At 32.6% G+C, this 14,666-nt stretch overlaps 1 protein-coding gene across 13 annotated transcripts in view; it reads right to left on the bottom strand.

The window, feature by feature from the left end:
• Positions 1-2,978: 2,978 nt before the first annotated feature.
• The window catches only part of LOC126903656 (uncharacterized), an 18,650-nt gene continuing 6,962 nt past the window's right edge, over positions 2,979-14,666 (bottom strand). For 2 of the 13 annotated variants that reach the window (XR_007703554.1, XR_007703555.1), the window contains 7 exons: positions 10,922-11,049; positions 10,723-10,843; positions 9,935-10,129; positions 9,755-9,874; positions 9,494-9,641; positions 5,961-6,105; positions 2,979-3,304 (listed from right to left, as the gene is read on the bottom strand). Coding sequence is in view for 4 of the 13 variants with exons in the window: in XM_050682012.1 (XP_050537969.1) it covers positions 9,495-9,641; positions 9,755-9,874; positions 9,935-10,129; positions 10,723-10,782 (522 nt within the window). In the remaining 9 variants the exon portion in view is untranslated. Of the gene's footprint in view, positions 3,305-5,364; positions 5,544-5,960; positions 6,106-8,993; positions 9,066-9,493; positions 9,642-9,754; positions 9,875-9,934; positions 10,130-10,722; positions 10,844-10,921; positions 11,050-11,698; positions 11,819-13,582; positions 13,713-14,666 lie in introns of those variants that run through there. The other 11 variants (XR_007703557.1, XR_007703553.1, XR_007703552.1 and 8 more) reach the window with 11 other exon arrangements.

Below are 14,666 nucleotides of genomic sequence, written 5' to 3'. Positions count from 1 at the left end.
AATTTTTTGTGAAAAAGTTGTCATTTTAAATCACCCCTTTTGGGCAGGTAAACGGTCAGATTTATAAAAACAATATATCAAATGATAGGTAATAGTATTATTCATCTATATAAAAAAAATTATATTGATATGTTTATTTTTGAAAAAGTTACGGCAGTTTTTAGTAAAAAAAATTTCGAAAATTTTGAAAATTAGCGATTTTTTAATTTGTAATTTTTTTGGAGGTTTCCCCATTTACGGGGAACGAGGGAAATTTTTTAAATTTTTAAGGGTAATGTCTTCGACTATATACGATTTGTGATTTTTTGACGTATCATTGAANAAGGGTAATGTCTTCGACTAGATACGATTTGTGATCTTTTGACGTATCGTTGAAAGAAATCCGTTCGGTGAGAGCTGAGAAAAAGTGGTAACAGACAAAAAAAAAAAAAAAAAACACATCTTAGTAAAACCAATACCTTCTCAGCTTCGCATCAAAACTAAAATTGAAAAAATTAGCGATTTTTCAATTTGTAATTTTTTTGGAGGTTTCCCCCATTTACGGGGAACGAGGAAAATTTTTTCAATTTATAGTAGTTACTATCAATATCATGGTTGTAACGGTTAACGGGAAATCAGGGTTCGATTCCGGGGAGGGTGTCTGAGAAACGGCTACCACATCCAAGGAAAGCAGCAGGCGCGTAAATTACCCACTCCCGGAACATAGAGATAGTGACGAAAAATGACGATACTGGATTCATCCTTTGTAATCGGAATGAACGAGTTCTATATCTCTACATAAGAATAAAGTGTGTTAATATATATTTTTAATAGTAATTAGAATATATATATATATATATACATGTAAAGCGACTTAAGTACGTAAACGTATCATGCATTAGGTACAGTCGTGTTTTGTGGGCGGGCGGGTCGGACTAACGTTATACCTGAGGTATAAACGGCGGTTGGAATATATACGTAAGCCGTATGCACGCGGATGATAATGATCAGTAGTGATGATAAAAAATAGCAGTAGCAGCTATAATAGCAGTCGCAGACTGATATTCAGTGTAAATAATAGCAGTGATTGCTAAATTTCGTAATTTATGTTTTTCAACAGTCTACACTGTATTATAACTGCTACACTGCTACTATATTATAACACATAATATAATGGAAAATAGCAGAAGCTATAGAGCGGCAGGCTTGGTGTTATGTATGATAATTGATAATGCGCATTCCGCATTAGCTGTTGAGCGTCTAAAATGTTTCTGTTATCAACGCTTATCCAGTTACTAGATATCAATATCTAATACGGCAAATACAGTATTATCAGTAAAAACAAAAACCACAATAGTCAATATTACATTTTGCAAATCTAGTATCACAGACTATATTTTCATATAGTCTGTGGCGTTATCGTCAACTCTAATGAGTGCGACAGTAGACAGCTGATAATGACGACCAGACAACGTGCTAATTCACTGTAAATGAATAGTATCAGTGGTGACTCGTGGGTGCCGGTTGTGGGGGTGCGACTTTTAATATAATACCGCTAGTTATGGGTATAAAAAATTGTCAAATTAATCATAATAAAATAAAACACAATACACATATTATTATTTTAAAGGTCGCAGTAAAAAATAGAAATGAAAATAATAATAATAATAGCGATTTTACTATTATAGCAAACGAATAACGACGATCGTACACGTAGTTAATTCTAAAANTGATTAAAATCACTATCATAAAAAACGCTTCGATGCAAATCTTTAGACAGTGTTTAGTTTTAAAAAATTGGTGGATTATTCCAAAAGCTACATGATCTGCTATTTTCTTATTTATATCCTGATTAAGATAAAGTATGTCGAATAAAAGAATGATATAAATATTATTTCTCATAAAAAAATTCTATTGATGTAAAATGTAAAAATAAAATCGAGTTTTTCACACAGATATAGCATTCGGTAGCCATTTACACCAGACAAAATAAAAATTTTTTTTTTTCATAATATAGTATATTATATTAGCTTTAATTTAAGATATATATAAAAGTGTCAGACTTTCCGGAACACTTTCAAATATAAATTTGAAAAAGTTAATTTTTTGTGAAAAAGTTGTCATTTTAAATCTTCCCCCGTGGGCAGGTAAAGGGTCAGATTTATAAGAAAAATATACCCAATTAAAGACTAAGACATCATAGTAAAACCAATACCTTCTCAGCTTCGCATCAAAGCTAAAAAATACCATTTCAGTATTTATCATTTATTCAAGTAAAATTAACACATTTATATTATAATTATGGTTGATTTATTTATAACATAATAATGTTACAATACTATTAACATAGTGGCTTACATGTTTTACAAAACTAAATAGATTATAATATTGCAAAGATGTTTGACATTCGTATTAGATTTTTCTTAAGGCTTTAATATGACTTTTAGGATTATATACAGTTTATTTTCTTATAAAAATATAGTGGCTCAATTGATATTAGAGTAAATTAAAAAAAAATTATACTTCTTTTACAAATGTAATGATCAGCGTTTAATGAATTATTTTAATTATATAAGGATGTCAAAGTTATTTCAACGTCTTACCATAATTCATTTGTTCAAAACCATTTATGTTTAAATTAGCAATGCAATTATGGAATGCATTTTGTGCTTGTGGTAAATTTTTGGATGACAAATAATTAATAACTTGATCAATTTTTATATCAGCTGATGTTGATAATATTAGTCCCTAAAAAAATAACATATTCAATCTTCAGAGTGTTATAGTAATTTGGAATTGCTAAACGAATAAAAAAGTGCTGTTTTCAACAATTGTAATTACTTGATATATATTTTAAAATTATAATTCATAAAACAAAAAAGGTGTATAATAATATATTTTATTGGTTAATTTTTACTTACAGAAAACATGGAATCATCTAAGATCAAATACGTGTAAAAAGTAGCACAACAATACTCTGCAAAAGGAATTTCGTCAGATCCAAAAATGAAGAATTTTATACCACGAACAACTCCATCTAGAGGAATTTTACCAGAAATAATTTTAATTATATCTCCGACTATACATTTTCGTACATCGTTTCGGTCGTCTTCGTTTAAATCTCCTTCGTACACATCTAAAGCATAGTAAAACTATTTGCCCATTTATTTTTAATTGTATAGACAGTGTATAAGGTTCAATTACTCATTTCTGACGTATCATGTCCATCAAGAGAATACATTTTTATGCAATCTCGCAGAATTTTATATGCTCGATAAAAACGCAAATTTAATCGTTTTTTATAAGTTTTCAAATCGCCCGTTATCTTAAAATAAAGATGTTTTTATAATTAAAAAGATATATTAAAAAAACTTGTATTATGTAAATATTTATATCATAGTTTAATTAACGTTTAGTTATAAGACGAGAAAGCCTGTTAATGTTCAAATTCTATGCGGGGGGAGCAAGATTGTACAGTTGCTAACTACACCCAGAGAAAAACCTCGATCTATATAATAAATTCATTGTTCAATTTGATAAATATATCATTACTATGGAATCTATGATATATTTATCAATATGATAATTTTTTTTCTTGTCTTGAACAATGATTTTTTATAAGAATAATTATTTTGTTCGTATTAATAAAACATTATCATAAGCCCTTGATAAAATTTCTCCATCTAAATTGATTGAGTTTTTTCTTTGGGTCTAGATGTATATCACATGGACGCATTCGAGATGGGCTTGCTGCTCGCTCATAAGTCGGCGCCTGCGATACCAAACCGGCAAGTCACCGCTAGCAAAGTTGGACAGGAGGGTGGTGTCGTATATGTCCAATTGCTTGGCATACACGTATATCGCTTTATATTGTAATTGATAATTATCAATAAAAATACTATAATTTGTATTTTATAATGATACTAATTAAATAAAATTAGTTGTCATTATAATCACACTGTTCAATACTATAATTTAACCGTTGTTAACAATACTATCAAATTGTATTAATCATGTAACATTTAATATGTAAAATAAAAAGACATTCGCTAAAAACGCTGACAACAATATCCCTGGATTGGGGGGGGGGTACCGTATTACACTATATAGAGCACAAAAATCCTTTCAGAGCGGCATTCGATTTCATCGTTGACTTACGTCGCAAAAATGTAGTCGACGCTGGTTTTGAGGGTGGGACACGTGGGCCGTTTATTAATGAGCAACAACGGGTTAACTTTAAAGAAAGACGAATAAACCGAAAAGACGAATACAGTAATAATAATCTTCGCTTAATATCGCGGCACTTTCGCTGACGTCCACAACTCGGTGTCCAGCATGATCCTCGGCGTCAAAAAGTTAGCAGCTATAATGGCGACGGTGCGCGGGTGCGGATCGGTTCGTCGAGTCCGGTCGTGCGGCACGTCCGGAACCGGGGCGAACATCCTCGACGTTGTCACGCTGACAACGGGAAGAAGACTCAACGTATCGTTTGCGGCGGGTCGTCGTCGGCTGTGCGGCATTTGCTGGACTTTGCACCGTGGCGTATGGCACGCGGTGTTGGCCAGTCAAATACTCATAGTAGGGCGACGGCTGATAAAAGTGGCACGAGTCGCGGGGCATCGCGTATAACGCGGGGCCGTGTCAGTATATACTAAATGAACAATTGTCAGCCACAAACCTGCGTTGTTGTCGGCTACCTTTTTTACGCGTGTGATTTATATACGAAAAGAATTTGTTTTAATTATTTATGTTGTGACGAAATGCAAATCCAATATCTCTAATTATATAAACATATTGAAATATTTATCAAATCATCTCACAGCAATTTGCAAAAAAAAAAAGAAGCAAGTAAATTTATGGTATCCCAATTGTTTGGAGTTAATAAGTTTGAGTAAAGGATGACAAAGCAATGGATCATTTATTAAATCAATATTTTTAAGTGTTAATTTTGACTGGTTGGTTAAAATATTATACATTAGAACATTATATGGTATTCGTGAACTGGCTCCGCCGTTTCGTTGCCACTTAGTTAGGACATTAGAAAGACAAAAGTTTATTACACCTCAATTTCTAATGTACTGCGTTTATTATTTTTATATCTACTTGTCTTTGTCGTTCTAAACCCTCGAACCATATGACGCCGATAGAACCACAACCTGATGTTCTCACCATATACAAGACCTACTTCTAATTTAATCATTTTTATTTTATTAATTTTTGTTATTTGAATTATAACAATGGAAAATAGTATAAAGTATAAATTTAATTTCTTGTCAATTCGCAAGACATTGAATTTCTAAAATGTAATTTATTTTTTATTGAATTGTTAGAATAATCTAAAAAGCATTGAGATATTATTAATATCAGCATTTCGTTATTTTGTACCTTGGGATATTCTACTGCAAACAAACTTGAGTGGAAAATTATACAATATTCAAAATTTTCTGTAATAATAGATTTATCTAATTTAAAAAATTCAATTATTATTTGACTCATTTCTTTTGGATGAATTTCACGAGAAATTATATCATCTCCCAGACTACATAAAAATTGATTGAATTCTTCTGTAAAATTACAAATTAATAACGATAAATTAATTATACATCTGAATAACTCATTCAAAAATTAATACTATTTAAAATAAATAGTTGCAACATTAAAATACAAATAATTATATAAAATTTTAAGTGATGCTAATTGGATAGACTTTATTCTCATTCATTTTTATTTTGGTTAAGATTTTATTTTGTATTTGTATTAGGATTTTCTTAAGGTTTTAAAATGATTTATACAGTTTATTTTCTTGTAAAAATATAGTGGCTCAATTGATATTAGAGTAAATTAAAAAAAAACACATCTTAGTAAAACCAATACCTTCTCAGCTTCGCATCGAAATTATACTTCTTTTACAAATGTAATGATCAGCGTTTAATGAATTATTTTAATTATATAAGGATGTCAAAGTTATTTCAACGTCTTACCATAATTCATTTGTTCAAAACCATTTATGTTTAAATTAGCAATGCAATTATGGAATGCATTTTGTGCTTGTGGTAAATTTTTGGATGACAAATAATTAATAACTTGATCAATTTTTATATCAGCTGATGTTGACAATATTAGTCCCTAAAAAAAAATTAGTTTTACTACTACGTGTACATGGTAATTGGACTGACCAACACGCCTGCCATACGTTAAGGTACAAAGTCCAGCAAGTGTCGCTGGCCCGACGACGACCCGTCGCAAATATTGGTCGAGTCTGCTTCAGGTCGTCGATGATTTACGCCACTGGCTCTGGACGTGTTGCGCGACCTGACGAGATGAACCGATACCGCACCGTCGCCATCAACGCTGTTACTATTGACGTCCGAGGACCATGTCGGTCACCACATCTCTGACAACAGCGAAAGTGCCGCGATTTTATGCGAACATTATTATTAATTGGGTTGGTCATTTCGATTTCTTTTTTTTAATAATCTTTTGTTGTTCTTCAGTAATAAACGACCCATGCCTCTGTACCATCTATATCAGTGTCGACTACATTATTGTGACGTAAGTCGTGTCAATTATAATTTCAAATTTATCTATGAACTCTTCAGATAGTAATAGACATTTAAAATTGCTAAACAAATAAAAAAACTGCCGTTTTCAACGACTGTAATTTTCATATATTTTCGTAAATATGTCGGTGTGTCCTTTTTAAAGAGTTCCGTATTTATAAGCAATTATCGGTTTTACATGCGATTTATGCGCTTGTGAGTCGAGTAAAGCTGTGACGAAGCCATTTTGGAATTCTAACTCGACTGCTGGAGTAGTAATTCTACGCGGGCATTTTCATTACTCGGGTGGTTTACGGTTCGAACGAGGGGCAGCTGGTTCTTAACCGCGACGCCGGTTTGCCCACTGACAGTGTTAACTGCCATTAGTGGACTAACCGGATCGACTGACACCCCCTCCCCCACTGTGAAAAAATTTCGAACACCTGACTTGCGCTATGTTCGGTCGTGTCGGCAGTGTCTTCGAATTCCGATACGCTGATTACATACGAATTTACCGCGGCGTACCTTCCATCCCGATAAGAGGGGTGTGGTGCCGAAAAAGTGCCAAGATCGTTGGCGGTATGTAACTCGTAAGGGCCGTTAGATTCGGTGTTTTGAGCGACGGTCGTGATGCGTGATATGTTGTTAACGGATAAAAATTACGTAGGGCGCGTTTTAACTGAAACGTCGTTTAAAACGCTGCGCCCTGTTTGGATCTGTTGTATGCTTGGGGGGGGGGGGACGGACTAATTCCCTCCTAGCCGATTGCCGTTTCCCGATACCGACGGTCTATTTGGGCATTGGCGATGCCAGTGTCACTCGCTGCAATATCGGCACGGGGAAGGCGGTGCGTCCGCGTTTGCATAACCCGCTCGCTGTCGGGCCGCTGGTTGAGCATTATGCCGCGGAGGCAGTTCGGCTGGCTGTAGGGTCGTTGGTGGAGCGTACCGAGGAGCCGCGGTCTTATCTACGTCGTGCGATATCTCGTGTAGATCGGCGAAAGACGCTGGGTGCATTAACCGTATCATAGCGCAGTAATCGTCCCGTAAAAGCCCAGTTAACTGTCGCCAAAGTTGTTGTTCTGGTAACCCACAACGTACTCGCGCGGCCAAACGTTGTTTTTGAATAATAAACTCGGTTAACGCTTGTCGGGGGCCCTGTCGCGTCGTTTTTAAGTCCGTCTCGAGCGCAGTCCGGATATCGATATTGTCGAACTCCTCGAGTAATTCGGACCTAAATTCCGTCCATGGCATATTGTTTAATTTAATCGCTCGCCACCAATCACCTGCCCTGTCGTTCAAAAACGGGACGACGATGTTTACCCACGCGGTTGGGTGTATACCGCCCCGACAGAGTAGATCCTCCGCTCTATCTAGAAACTCCCGTGGGTCCTCTTCGTTTCTCCCGTAATACTCAGGTAAGCAGGCGCGTACGTTGCGTAGGTCGTGGTAGGGAGGTACCAATACCGACCGCGAGCCGCGGGTAGGCAACAAATCATTAAAGGACCGACGTCCGTCGGTTGTGTTGAATTGCCCCTCCCGCGGTTGGCGCGTGAACTAAAAATCGGTCGGCTCGTTCTCATATGTATGAGTGCGCTGATAATGTTCGTCCTGCTAACCCCTGCTACACATCCGTGGTAGCGACGCTTGTACGTACGACCGTCTCATGTTGCGGGCTTGTTGTGCTTCGATGTCCGCGAGGCGCTCGTTTAGTGTTGCGTCGTGTCGCGTCGCTCCCGATGGACCGAATGTAACGCGATGCGCTTCCGATCGTCGACTATCGTTTCGGTCAACGTTAACTTGTCGAACAGTCGGTTGTACAGCAACATGTATGTAACCCCCACTTCGGGTTCGCGGACCGGAATTTCGCTATCGAGCTGCGTACGGAGTAGTAAAATTTCGGTAGCTGGGTTCCCCTCTTGGCTACGTAGGTTTTCTTCTAGCATAATTAGCATGTCGGGTTTCGTCGCGTAGCATGGTAGTTGTCTGAAAGCGCATAACAATCAAAAGTAGCTACGTTAATAGCGGAGATAAACAATATTTCCGTGTACGGTCAAATTTACTTGNATTTCCGTGTACGGTCGAATTTGCTACTGCTGTAGAAAACAAGTGTTATTATTATTGCTATTATTGATGTCGTAAAGTACCCGCGATAAGATGGTACGGGGCTGCCGTTTATGATGTGGCACCGAGTGAACAATAATAATAACGGTAACCTGGGAATCGACCGCTTTGACTAGGTNGGTTACCTGGGAATCGACCGCTTTGACAAGGTCAGACGTAAATATACTATTTTTATCTACCAATAGACTGTAACAATCGGCCGGAAATTAACTTTCTGTCGATATCAATAAGGTCTTTATAATAAACTGTAACCAACACTTTTCAACGACAATAGTTACAGCGGACCGTATTAGATAAACAACTCCAACTTAATTTTTATAAAAAATTTTCCAGAGACCAAGTCAAATCTAATCCCGCTAACACGTAACTGTGAATAACCCAGGTAAAAATTCACCGCTGTCATCAGTGAAATTCGTTCAAATGACTATATGAACAATAAAAATTTGTAAGGGAGACTTCACCGTTCCAAGTTAAAACTAAAATCTAATATACAGTAGAACCTCATTAATCCGGACAGCTGTCTAGTATTACGAAAAATACGCAGTTTATGCCGTAGACTAAAATAAACATAAAAGCAAGTTCCTCGAATTTCCCATAAGTACATATATTCTTATCTACCGTCATTAAAGTTATCATAAACTAATATCATGTTGCAATACATATATATTGTATATCATACATAGTAATTAGTATAATATAATATTCTTAAATCTATAATACGAACATGTTTTTTGGTTATTTTGTTTAATCCGGACTTTCATTAAATCAGACAACCTAGAGCCCTTATTGGTTCGGATTAATGAGGTTCTACTGTAATTAGAAATAAAACTGAATCGGCTCAAAGCCTCTTACCTTAACTTCTCTCGGCCGGTTTAGATTTCGTACTAGGTCTAGTTTTCTTTATTAATACATTAATTTCAGGATTTGATTCTAAATCACGTGTCAACTTTCTTTTTCTCGCAACTGCTTCATTATTTTTATTATCACCAAACAATAAATCCTATAAGTTATGNTGCTTCATTATTTTTAGTATCGCCAAACAATAAATCCTATAAGTTATACACGTATTAAATCTATGATTATTGAAATAATAAATTGTTTTATAATAATTACAGTCTTGCGAGGAGTATCTGAAGAATATTTTGTAGTTTTTCTTTTAACAATAATTGATGACTGGCTAATAATATGTCCTTCTGTTAATGTACTGAATCCAAGTAGAAGTGAATCTGGAGACTAGAAATAAAATAAAATTAGGAAAAAACTGTTAACCTTTTTAAGAGGTAAAATAATTACCGATTCTGTTGGGGATACAGCAATGTCTAAGAATTCATCATCTGAATCAGCTGTATATGATGTATTGCTCTCAGATAATGTTGACATTGATCTAGAATCATCTGAATGAGCAGTAGGAGAACCACTGTCCTGTGAATTAGGATCATCATCTTCAAGTGGATCTCGTCGTCTTACACGGAGTTTGTATTTTGCAAACTAAAAACCATAAATTACAATATTTATTTTCATTAATATTGAATTTCTAGAAAATTCTTAAATTTAATAGTAAATTTGATATCTAACATTGATCGTTCTTTTTAACTATTTATTATAACTATTAAATATTATTATTTATTATTCTCTTTAGCTATTTAACAATACATAATTAACAGTTTAGAGATGAATAAAAAATTTAATTTAATTTACTGTAATAAATAAACAGACTAAAGTAAATGATTTAATTTATGCTGGGATTAATTAATGTTAATATATTATTAATACAAACTTCACAGTTTAAGAATGCACAACAGTATGGAATCTTGCTTGACATAATTATTGTACAAATAATATACAATGTATAACTAATACAAATTTGTATAATTATATTATTTAAAATATCTTTTTAAGTTTTGTGTTTACATAAAATAATATATTTTTAAGGATTTAAAAAATTATTTTATGATTTAGTTTAAATAAATATTTGTTTATTTAAGGTATTAATAATAAAAATATCTATACAATTTAATTGTTATTGATATATTAGCCAAGGATAAATTAAAATAGTTACATGCGTTTATTGTATATCTTACTTTAGACATCACTACAACCATACATTTTGATGAATTTTCTTTTTCGATTAGACTGTTCATAATTTTTATAACACATTTCAATGGGCTATCGTTTATAGTTTTTGAGTTTCCCTTGATTAATCTATAAATAAAAAATAATTTGTCTCTCTCTAACTCCCTCTACATCCTATTTTCGTAAACCCCTCAAAATATGAGTCACCTGGAAGAATTTTCCGTTTTCTGCGCTTTAAATTTCGCGTTCTTCGACTGCAGTCTCGAAACTGGTACTGTTCAACAGAAATTATTGTTTCACATCTTTTGCGACCTCGATGAGGATTTTTCGGCACCCTAATTTTTTTTTAATTTTTAATATTGTAAATATTCATTAAGTAATATATTGAAATAGAATATAAACACATATAATGATCAGTATTAAATTTTAATTTGAAAACAACAATAATTTATGAATAATTAACCCAACCCGTATTACTGTAGTATTAATGTTAGTACGATTTAGTTAGTTAATTAGTAAGTGTACAACTAATAGTCTGGGTAAGCAATTTTCAATAATGTTTGATCTGATGTTGTATAAAGTGTCACATAAATATAAAATTGTGAATGATTATTATAACATTATTCATTTAATAATGACTGTAAATTCTAGAACTTAAATTATATTATTGTAGTTATTCGTAAAAGTTAAGTGTACAGTCCACTCCAACACGTCACCGTGTCTCATCCTAAGTAGGAACCCAATACAAATACAGGTTATAATGTTACAAAGATTTTAATATTTGTATTAAAAAAGCCCTTGAAAATGCCTTTGAAATGAATATTAAGATTATTTTTTACTTCTTTTTCTTGTAAAAATTTATTAACTTTATTAATATTGTAGTAAATTACAAAAAAAATAAGCTTGTTTTACCATTTTAACAATCAACGTTTTTTTTAATTATTTTAAATATATAAGGATTTAAAAGTTATTTAATTGTCTTACCTTTTTTAATTTCAATTGTTGGATTTAAGTTTGAGTTAGCAATACAAATATGAATTAAATCGAGCGATCTTGGTAAATTTTTTAATGACAAAGTGTTAAACATATGACTTAATTTGATTATTCCTGATGTTTGATCTATTATTCCGNTCTATTATTCCCTATTAATAAAAATGTACTATTTGGATTATGCATAATTTAAATCATTTTGTTTAAAATATATGTTAAAAAAATTTTTTTTCACACACCCCGGCCAGGACAGCAGTTTTTTTAAATAATATTAAAGGTTATTTTAATGGTGATCATTTACTCAACAGGTTATTCGTATCTAATCAAATCAGACGATTTNCAAATCAAAAGTCAAATCAGAAGATTGTTTTAAATTTGTTTTTGTTAAATGTTTTAGCTCAGATGCGAAGCTGAGAAGGTATTTTAAATCTATTATTATTAGGTATATTTGTTTTTTTAATATTTTGCCTCTTACTCAGAGGCGAATGTGCTTTAAGATTACTGGTAATTTTGTTTTAGAGTATATTTTTGAAGTGGAGCCCTAAATACGTCTGTTACCACTTAATAAAAAAATTCNATACGTCTGTTACCACTTATTAAAAAAATTGCAATTACACACTTTTAGATGGATGACTTACTTCGATTATTTCTATTTATGAAAATATAATTCCCTGTTAAAAAAAGGTACTGTTTAGATTATGCATAGTTTATTCATGAAAATCAAATAGTGTTTTATCTCACTATCGTAAATTTTGGAGATAATANGTTTAGATTATGCATAGTTTATTCATGAAAATCAAATAGTGATTTATCTCACTATCGTAAATTTTGGAGATAATAGAATTAGAAATAATGATGTTGAAGCCCCTCTATACGTCTGTTGCTACTTAGAAAAAAAATTGTACCCAAAAATTTTTATATCATTAACATAATTTGAAATTTGCTNAATTTTTATATCATTAAAATAATTTGAAATTTGCCGATTATAGACAAATTTTTTTTAATTGTCATATTATTTTTTTTAAACTTTCATTTGGTACAAGTTAGGAGGATACAGTTATTCTAGAACATTATCATAAATTAAAAAAAAAAAATTCTAAAAATTTTAAAGTTCTATGACTTTGATAGCAGATTATTTATAAAAAACAAGTTCTAGGATCATTTGTTTTTAACTTACAGTACATTGAATTAGTTTTATTTAAATATATAATAGAAATTGTTAGGAATGTTGGTACCATTTCAATAATTATATTGAAAACAATTTTCCTATCACATGCATTTAATATCCATATTTAATCAATAATTAATTGGGTTTCTAGAAAAAGTATCTAGATAATAAGTTTAGTCGTCTATAGTATCAAATTAAATTTATTTGAAATTGCGATACAAATAAAAAATTGCCGTTCTCAACGATTGTAATTTCTATTTTGATTAGTATAAAATTACAATTTTGTTGTAATCTTTATCATCGGTCTTATGTTAATTATGTGTATCTTTATCGGGCGGCTATTATCTACCTGTATGAACATTGTAAAATCCGAACGGGTCTGACCGTTACTGCCGGATGTGCCAGTGTATTACTTAAATAAAATCAAATGTACACGTTTTCAATAATATGTTATTATTTTAAGTTTAGATTAGTAGTCTTTATTTACACGGTCCTAAATCTCCTAGTTTCGTTTTTTTCTACCGACTAAAGAGTAATATACAAAGTGTTCACTAATGTTCCCATTGTTTAAAACAATTGACCCAACCCAATCAATCTATCACACCTAAAAATATTATAGTTAATTAAACCAAGTTCAGAATCAAAAAAGTTATCGGTTAACCATGTTTCAGTTAAAACAATGAAAGTACAATTTATAGATGATACATTACAGTTAAAGTTAAATAATTTTTTCCTTAAACCACGGCAGTTCTGATAGAATCCAGATATTGAGCCATTACATAGAGGTGTTGCTAAGAATGGTTAACTGCTTGTCGTTGACGTATTCTTCCGTTTTTTGAATGGTTGACAACAACTTTTAGCAATCCATCTTCATAATTTAAACGTAGTCAAGATTCACCATCTTTAGTTCTTTATTCAAGCTCCATATAACAGGAACGCAACAATTTACGTTGAAGTGGTGTTCTATCACTAACCATTCGAAAATTATCAGGAAATGTAGTACCTGAGTGCTTTGCAGAGTTGAACTCAGATAATAAGCATAAAGCATCTCCTTTACTATTTAAAATAATTTTTATAGGGCGGGTTGAATCTGCCCGGAGTTTGCCAAGGTGGACAAGTTATAAGTTCAGGGAACCAGCACTTGGAAGTGAAACAAGAATATTGTCAATTGTCAATTTGTCATGAGCTATTCGCTCAGTTACAACCGTCGACGTAGATTCAGGAATTCCGTATATAATCAAATTAGACTGACATTTTTCACGCGCAAATGTTTCTTGGATAACTTGTGACACTACAGATTGTGATGTATCAACTGAGCTTGAATTTTCCAAACTTGTAACTTTACTTTTCAGTGCATCAATTTCTTTACTAAGCCTAGTATTTTCCTTCTTCAATTCAGTCATTTGATTAGAAACCCAAAACGAGTCAGCATTGAAGTCTTTGTATTGCGAAGCCTGCAGTTCAGACATTGCCTTATTGGAAGATAATACTTCATCCTTTAAGTCCTTTAACAGAACCATCAAATCTTCATTTGAGATCATATTGGTTTTATTACTCATGTCAGCTCGATTGGACGATCCATTAACTGACCTCCCGGAGGAGATAGTTAGAGAAGACCTAGTAGTAACTCTTGAAATGTCTTTTTGAGGAGTATTTGGACTCATAATGATGTTCAATATAATATATTCCTTAAAAGTATAAAAACGCAACCAAAATCACAACCGGTAATGCTGATACAGCATACAATTGACAATCAATAACAGGAGCGTTTAAGTCACCATGAAAAAAAATACA

This window comes from Daktulosphaira vitifoliae, unplaced genomic scaffold (assembly GCF_025091365.1).
Source record: "Daktulosphaira vitifoliae isolate Bord-2020 unplaced genomic scaffold, ASM2509136v1 Scaffold_4, whole genome shotgun sequence".
NCBI lineage: Eukaryota > Metazoa > Arthropoda > Insecta > Hemiptera > Phylloxeridae > Daktulosphaira > Daktulosphaira vitifoliae.
This window is presented reverse-complemented; position numbering and strand designations above follow the sequence as displayed.